General features: G+C 41.7%; 1 protein-coding gene across 1 annotated transcript in view; it reads right to left on the minus strand.

Annotated features, from left to right (window-relative positions):
- Positions 1-413: 413 nt before the first annotated feature.
- Positions 414-9,184, minus strand: part of Ostc (oligosaccharyltransferase complex non-catalytic subunit) — an 18,280-nt gene continuing 9,509 nt past the window's right edge. The window contains exons 3-4 of the mRNA XM_031375516.1: positions 7,892-8,089; positions 414-961 (exon numbers count right to left, since the gene is read on the minus strand). Of these exons, the coding sequence (XP_031231376.1) occupies positions 943-961; positions 7,892-8,089 (217 nt within the window). The 3' untranslated portion in view covers positions 414-942. The remainder of the gene's footprint in view (positions 962-7,891; positions 8,090-9,184) is intronic.

The raw sequence follows: 9,184 nt of genomic DNA on the forward strand, positions 1-9,184 counted from the left end.
CTATGTAGTCAGAGGTAAGGGAAGTGGCTCCTCCTGGCAGGTGGGAAGAGGGTTCACAATGTCCTGAGGAATGCTGGCTTTTATCTAACTGCCAGAGCTCTCCTACAGCCCAGGTAGAGTGTGCCCATTTGATAGGGAGAAGAGCTATGGACCCAACACCTAACAATACAGCTGAAGATCTTGGTTGTGCCCAAGGAACAACACAAGAAGGAACTTACTGACCAGATCAAAAGGTTAATTCAGTTAGGCTGGTTCTGGTAGCACACTTGATCCCAGCACTCAGGAAACAGAGGCAGGTGGATCTCTTGAGAGTTCAAGGCCAGCCTGGTCTATATAGCAAATTCCAGGCCAGACAGGGCCTGTAAGATCCTGAATCAGAAACAAAACAACAAAAAGCACACACTTGAAAATAGTAATTAGAAAAATCATTTATTTCTGCTCCTTTCATATATCACGTTGTCCAGGAAACAAGTCTCCCATATGCATCTGAAATGGCAGAGTACCACACACACCATTTACAGGCAAAGCACCACTACAGGAACTGGCCAGTTGTCCAAATATCTCCGCTCTCATTGCATTAATTTCTGAAAATCAGAAATGTCATGTCCAAAAACTGATGACGGGTTTGTAAAAAATAATCACTTTATTCAATACCCAAGTTTTAGGAGGAGTATAATTTCTTTAGGAAATAAAAAACTAAGAAAAAATGCCGTTTAACATAGATGGTACACTGGGGTAGGTCGTTAGGAAAAATACTGTAAGGAACTTGTCTCTGATACCGTGACTTCCAGTCCTAGCTTTGCTGTGCTTGCTAGGATGTCACTCAATCAATGTTTATGCTGCTCTTCATTCTTTTCCACATTGCACAAGGGAGTGGTTCAGCCTTTAAAACTTTATTAACAGGAGCAACTCCGGGATCCACTGATTTCTTCTCAAAAGACACTAGCCCATCAGGTAGCCCCTGTAGAAACAGAATTCATAAACACAAAAGGTGACCAGGAAGCAACCATTCAAAAATGCTTGCCTACTATGAATCTGATGACAACCCCCAATGTCACGGCTCTCCCTCATCATCACCCTTGGTTCGTGATAATACATAACTGGGCGTCCTGTTCTCTTCCCTCTCAAAACACCACAAAGCGATATGCAAACTAGCATACAATTAGATACGAAGAGGCAGAAAAATGAAGACTATAAAACTAAACTTAACAGAATCAATCTTTGGGCTCTCAAAATTATAACAAAAATCAAACCTTTTTATGGAAACAAGCTTGGATTGCAAAGCCCCTCTTTATCCCAGAGGCGGCCCTGGGAAAGCCAGGGATATCAGCCTGGAGCTGACCCTGGTCCCCAAACTGCAAAGGAATCTACCTCTGCTGGATGTGTCCAGAAAGCAGTTGCCAACTTAAGCTGTGCCCTCGGATGACGCCAAAGTTGAAACTGCTTTCACTGAAGGTGTAGCAGGCCCCAAAGCCCTTTAAGGAACTGAATGTGGTACCCAGGTCCCAGCCCTCCCTTCTGCAGTGAGCACCTGAGACCTAATACCAGGAGGGATGTGCAGGATCAGAACAAAACTGAAGAATGCTGTTCTACTACCCACACTACATACCCAAAGACTGACTACACCTGTACTTCCTGTGTCCCCTCTGGGATCGCCCTTACTATCCACTGGGTTAGTCAAACCTCACTCAGTTTTCTCAACTATAAAATGGAGTTACTGCATGAGGCCTGAGGGTTCTCTCAGAATGTTTTTATATAGCACGTTATTCCTGGTAACAGGCTGATAGCATCTAGTGCGTCAGACCTTTTCACCTGTAAAGTAGAAACTAGATTTCACCGAGACTTAGAGTGGCACACAACCGGCACTTAACAGCTTGATTTTCCTCCTTTCCAGCTTCTAGACCCTTAATGACTCTAGATTAATGCTCAGCCAAGCAATCTGCCCACATTTCACTCTTTGCTCCACACTTCACTCTTTGCTCCTGCAGTATCTACCCAGACATCTGCTCTGAGAACTTTCACTTTCCCCAAGCTGCCCTCCCCACACATGCTCAGACTGAAAACATAAAAAAGCCCTGAATATGTACACACTGACTTAGACAGACATTCACTATCCTAAGGTCTGATGCATTCAAACAAAAACAGGACAAGAAAGCGGTTTCCCAGCACAGAACACGCGATGGATGGTTGTCAGCAAGCGCCCACATCAGGGCCAAACAAGACAGGCCTTGACACCTGCTTACGCTAGGGGGTTCTTTAGAGGCAGGTTCCTGTCATCTGCTGTGTGATGTGAACATACACTTCAAAGCCCCTTCTGCTGACAATTAAACATTGTCCTATTCCTTCCTGAAAGCAGTGTGTGACCTACACTTGTGGACTACAAATCTTAAGAACACTGGGGATGGGAGTGGGTGGGGCCTGGAGAGATGACTCAGCAGTTAAGAGCACTGGTTGCTCTTCTAGAGGACCTAGGTTCAATTCCCAGCAACTACATGGTGACTTACAACACGTTCCAGTTTCAGGGAATCCAATGCCCACCTCTGGCCTTCACAGGCACTAGGTACACATGCACACAGATACATATGCAGGCAAAACATCCATACATACAAAATGAAATAATACATGTTTAATAGAAAAGGGGAGGACATTAAGAAATACAAAATACTTTTAGTAGCAAATCAAAGTAAATACCTTAGTAAATGCATTTATTATGGCCACTCCTAGAATCATCTGGCCCTTTCTTATAGACCAGACAATTTTGTAATCCTTAGTTACTATATTCAAGCTAATGAGAATTTTACAGATAAATACAATCAAAACACACCAAAAACTCATAAAAACAATTGGAGTCAGCAAAACTAGTCCAGTAGGTTAAGACTGCTTGCTGCCCAAAACGATCTCCTGAGCAAAGGGACAGCACAAGGGACCAACATGGTAGAAGGAGAGAAGCAACTCCACAAACTATCCTCTGACCTATCCATATGCCATGGCACATGCCCACCTACATATGCACACACACAAATTTAATTTAAAAAACCAACCTATATGCAGAAACCAGGAAGTCTGCTTTTCTCTTCAGGCAGCCGTTATCTGGACAATCACTAAGTCCCCACACACACTGAGGTAGGAACTGGGCTGGCTGAGCACTGACAAGAGTTTCTAAGAGTGTGACACGATTACATGTAATCCTTGCAGCAGTCCTAAGAGGGTACTGGGCTTGGGCTTGGCTCAGTGGAGAGTGTCTGCCTGGATAAGAAAGGCTTTGGGCTCCAGCCCCAGCACTGCCAAAAAGCAGACAGAAGCACGTGTGAAATAAAGTAAATGGTCCTCACATTACGTTTTAAGAAAGCATTTGTGTGAGAGAACTCAGGAGAGAGCTATCTCCTTCTACCACGTGCGTTCCGAGGATGGAGCCCAGCTCGTCAAGCAGCACAGGAGCCTTTACCTGATGAGCCATCCTGACAGCCCTATTCTCGTTTTATAGCTAAGAGTCCCAGACTGTACAGGCCATTCACTCGTCCAAAACACTAGACCAGAGAAGAGCAGAAGCGGCATTAAGCAGTCTCCCCATGCCTACCCCATCATCTTCTCCAGGGTCCTAGAATTAATCCCACCCCACTTTTAGAAGCAGTAGTGGTTTATTTATCTCTTTTTGACACTGTGATCAAACTCCAATTTGAAATAGAACTTTTAAGATTGTTCCCAACAAAACCCCACATTATCCTTGGGAGCACACAAAACACTTTCTGCCCTAACCTGCCAGTCTCGAGAGGGTTAGTACAATACTAACTTTACTGAGTAGATCTGGGACCTGAAACAAGTTTAGAAAACTAATCCAAAATCTGAAGCACCTGGAGGCTAATTCTCCAGCCACTTCCTCTACTATACATTGTCACCAGCAGCTATGCAAACATCTTGTGTCACCGGTGTCTCTCACTTGCAAATCCTGAGCACTGGACTCAAGAGTCTACTCACTGAAATGACCCATGTGCCAGACTCTCTCCAGACATAGCATTTGGAATTCAGTTCTAATCGTGGAAACAAATGAAATGGACCCTCAAATGCCCAAAGGCTGGCCACAGACCCCTCAAGCTCTCTTCATTCCAGGACTAAACTGAAAGGCAATCAAAGGTGGGTGAGGAGGAGGAGAATAGTGCTGATAAATACAGCGAGCACCTGGATAACTCCTCATACCCCTCAGCATGTGGTCTGTAGGAGAGGGCCACTGTATTCTGCAAATATGTACAATAGCTGTCTCAATTACAATGAAACTTATTAAAAGAGGTTATCTATTTTCTCAAAATACAGAAAAACCAGCCAAGCCCCAAGAGAGAAAAAAAGCCTAAAATAATCACACACTGACAACCAAGAAAAGTGTCAGTCACACTGAAGCATAAAAAAAAATCTAAGAAGTAAGATTATGTATAAATATAAGTAGAAATTGCCCTAAGGCACCAAGGCAAATGTATACTTCATGCCCACACCACCCTTCTGTAACAGGTACAAGCTGAGCATGGTAGCACGTACCAGCACTCTGTGTACCTCAAAAGACTGAAGCAGGTCACTCAAGGCCATAAGGTTATGATCAACTGAGTTAATGCACTGAGCTTATGGCTCAGAAATGAAAAGAAAATATTTTCTGAGTGTAAATGTTTAAGATGATAATAAAATTTAAGCACTTTAGATTTTGAGGTTTTTGTTGGTTTGTTGTTTTTTTGAAACAGGGTACCTGGGCTGGTGATATGGCTCAGTGGGTAAGAGCACAGACTGCTCTTCCGAAGGTCCTGAGTTCAGATCGCAGCAACCACATGATGGCTCACAACCACTCGTAATGAGATTTGACGCCCTCTTCTGGTGCATCTGAAGACAGCTACAGTGAATTACGCCAGATGGAGGGGGCTGGAGCAAGCAGGGCTGGCAGAGCTCCTGAGTTCAGTTCCCAGCAGCCACATACATGATAGCTCATGGCCATCTGTACAGTGTACTCATACACATAAAATAAATTTAAAACAAAGAAAGGAAGGAAGGAAGGAAGGAAGGAAGGAAGGAAGGAAGGAAGGAAGGAAGGAAAGAAAGAAAGAAGGAAAGAAGGAAAGAAAGAAACAGGGTCCCAGGGTATCCCATGCGCCTCGTTGGAAGAAGTATGAGACTGAGGGAGGCTTCAGGAGTTTAGAGACCCATGATTCCCAGCTGTTCCTTCTGCACTGTGTCTGTAGTTCAAGGTCTGTCTGAGTTCTCATCTTCCCGCGACAGCCACCATACTCCACCATCATGGGCGGTTATCTCTGTGGAGCTCTCAGCCAGTCGTGGTGTTTAATCACAGCAGCAGAACAAAAGCTAATATAGATGCTTAATAAGAGTTCTTTAAAAATAAATTAATTACTAAATTAATCTTTGTGTTTGCCTTGACAGAGGTAAAATCAGAATATATAAAAAATTCTATCACCTTCAAATTAAGACAGAACTACTTGTTTCTTTAGCAAATATTTCTAAATTTCAGATTATTCTGAACCTCAATTGGAATTACTATATTTCTGTATACCAATTTACCTTTTTTCTAAAAACATTTAAGTTTTTCTGGTAATCCTTACGGTTCCCAGCTTACTGTTTTTAAGGGACTCTTGCATGGGAATGAGTTGGTCTCTGATTCTTGTGCTTCTCTTAGGCTCTTTTCTTTCTGTTGGTTTGTCTGTACAACTTCAGTGTGATGGTTTTTATCTTATTCTTTATTTTATTTTAAAATTATCTCTTATAAGTATGTTCTTTTCTAAAGAAGACAGAGGGGAGAGGCTCCAGATAGGAGGAGATGTGGGGAGGAACTGGGAGGAACAGAGAGTGTGGGCAAACAGTTATCAGGATATATTATGTGAGAAAAGAATCTATTTTCAATAAAAAGGAAAAAAATCTTTAAATATTACATTAAAACATGCAATCTAGGCAACCAAGAGCATACAGAGGCTGGACCTAGACACCCTATACGTCTATAGCAGATGTGCACCTTGGTCTTCATGTGGGTCCTCTAACAACTGGAACAGAGGCTGTCTCTGACTCAGTTGCCTGACACTGGATCCCCTTCCCCTAACTGGACTACCTGGTTGGGCCTCAGTGGAAAAAGATGCAATTAGGCCTGCGGCAACTAGATGCCCCAAGGTAGGGTGGTACCCTAGGGAGCTCCTCCTTCTCTGAGAAGGAAAGAGGGCAATAGAGGGGAGAGATTTAAAAGAGTAGGACTGGGAGGAGGGCGGGAGAATCAGGACGTTAAATAAGTAAGTAAAGAAAGAAAGAAATTGGGAAAAAAATGCAATCCAAGCCAGACCCATGCCCAACACTCAGAAGGCAAAGGAAGGCAGATCCCTGTGAGTTCAAGGCCACCCTAGTCTATGGATCAAGTTCCAAGATAGACTGAGGAGGGGGTGGGGGGTTCACAGAGAAAAACTGTCTCAAAAACAAAATAAAACACAGTCCTTTCTCCTATCTTACAGGACAGGTTTTCTTCATGCAGGCTGAAAACCATATCCAAATGCTTGGATCACTGCTTCCTTCCTTCCTTTGGTGTATATGGCACCCGTGTAAGTGTGTGTGTGTGTGTGTGTGTGTGTGTGTGTGTGTGTGTGTGAGTGCACATGTGGCAGAGCTGGCTGGCTGGTGACCCCAGGAATCAGCCTGTCTCTGCCTCCCTAGCACCAGAGCGAGACAAACATCTTCATGGCAGCTTTTTACATGGCAACTGGGAATATGAACTTGGGCCCTCATTCTGTGTAGTAACAATTACTTGTTGAGCCATCTCCCTAACTGAGATTCTTTATCTTCTAATATCTGTATATATAGGAAGATACCTTAGGGATGGAACCTCCATGAAAACATTCATTTATAAGAACTGGGTGTATAGCACAGTAGTAGAATACCTGCCGGTCCTGACTCGTTTTATGTCAACTTGACACAAACTAGAGTAAGTCATCTGAAAGGAAAGAACCTCAGTTGAAAAAAAAATGCCTCCATAAGGTCGGGCTAGAGACAACACTATAGGGAATTTTCCTAATTAGTGATTGATGTGGGAGGGTCCAGCCCATTGTGGGTGTGGCCATCCTTGAGCTGGTGGTCCTGGGTTCTGTAGAAAAGCAAGCTGAGGAAGCCGTCAGGGACTAGACAGTGAGCAGCACCCTCCATGGCCTCCAGGTTCCTGCACGGTTTGAGTTTCTACCTTGGCTTCCCTCAATGGACTCTGATATATAATTAAATACATACACCCTTTCACTCTCAAGTTGCTTTTGGTGAAGATGTTTCATCAAAGTCACAGTAACTCTAGACAATGCCTAACATGCACAATGGCTCTGAGTTTCCCAGCACTGCAAAACTCCAATAACAAACCAAACCAAAGGAACCATTTGTATTTTATGGATCTTGTCCATGTATCCAGCAATTCTGTACATGAAACAAGGTTTCATGCGTAGCACTTTCCACGGTGCCATCATGCTAATTGACAAAACATTCAGCTCTTCAGTCAGGAATGAGCAACTTATACCAATAATGACGTAGCAACAACAGCCCGTGGCATGAATACTCCTCTTTGCTCTCATTACTATCACTGGAATCTGATATAGTGACCAGAAAGCCAGGACAGAAAAAATGAGTTCCCTCAGTCAGAGAGGCTGAGGCAGAACTAGACTCTCATGAACACGCTCGGGGAGAGAGCCAGGAAGTCCTACTGGTCTCAGCTTTGTTGTAACTGTAGTAATAACCTGAGGCAAGTCACAAATTTCTTTAGTTCTTGGATATTTTTCACATTTAAATGAGTGTTAAATTAAATCTATGAATTTATGTTGTCCACGTAATTGTTATACCAACTCATAACAAAAGTTAAATTGCTTATTTTACAAAGTATTTTACTTACGGCAATTTCATTCTCATGAATACTCTAGCCATGAAGAAACTCAGCAGGACACAGACGAAGCCAATGAAGAGAAGAAGAAACCTATTGAGTTTGGGTATATTTGGTGCATTGGATCGGTCCAGGATTATGAAACCTAAACCTCCCATTGTAAACAGAAAGCTAGATGCAAGTCCTTCCATAATATACTGTCCGTTTACTCTGAAAAACAAAAACCACAGCAAAGCAAATGAATGTTATTAGAAAATTAATGGTTTTTCCTTTAGGTTGAAATCCTTGTTTCTGTTTTATGTTAAAATAGTTTATGCTGACATTTTATTCCTACCCTTACAACTATTGATTATGCTTTTAGATAGTCATCTTTTCATTCATTCAACAGATATTTACTGAGAAGTATATGACATAGCAAGCATAGGTTCTAGGTATATGACAATGAACCTGTCTTGGCTGGGGATATAGTTCATTGGGAGAATTTACCCAGCACAGACACACTCAAGGTTTAGCCCAAGCACCACAAAAAATAAAACAGTAAAACATGGTCATCGTGTAGCTCACTTTAAAAAAGAGTTTTAAACAGTAAAAAAAAAAAAAAGAGTTTTAAAGCATCCACTAACAAAGCTGTCTAGAAAAAACAGTACACATTTTAGTTATCCTAAACATTGAACATCTTGGGGCTGGAGAGATGTGGATAAGAGCACTGATTGCTCTTCCAGAGGTCCCAAGTTTAATTCCCAGCAACCCCATGGTAGCTCACAACTATCTATAATGGGATCCGATGCCCTCTTCTGGTATGTTTGAAGACTACAGTGTACTCACATACATAAAATAAACAAACAGTCTTTAAGAAAATAAAAAGTTGGACATCTTGCCAAGCATGGTGGTATATGCCTTTTTTTTAAAACTTTTATTGCATTATGATGAGAAAAGTTACATGATTTCAATTTACCTGAATTTGTTAACATTTAAAAACATATTTTAGTTAAATAGAGTTGAATCACATTCTTGTTCCCTTTTTGTACCACCACTCCTCCCATAGACCCCCCCTTCAATACCTACAATATCTTTTTGTCCTATTCCTTAAAATTTATAAAATATTATAACAATAAAAATAAGTTTTATAAAAGTTGTTTGATATAAAACAATCAATTTAATAGTCTTATGTAGATGCTCGTCTACAGTAATAGTGAAAATACATTTTTCTCAATATAAATTTTAAGTAATTCTAAACATTAACTGTATACTTAAAAATAATACAACACTACTAGTATTTTCTTAAATGAACATGAATATATAAAG

The sequence above is a fragment of the Mastomys coucha genome, unplaced genomic scaffold (genome assembly GCF_008632895.1).
Source record: "Mastomys coucha isolate ucsf_1 unplaced genomic scaffold, UCSF_Mcou_1 pScaffold16, whole genome shotgun sequence".
NCBI classification, from domain to species: Eukaryota; Metazoa; Chordata; class Mammalia; order Rodentia; family Muridae; genus Mastomys; species Mastomys coucha.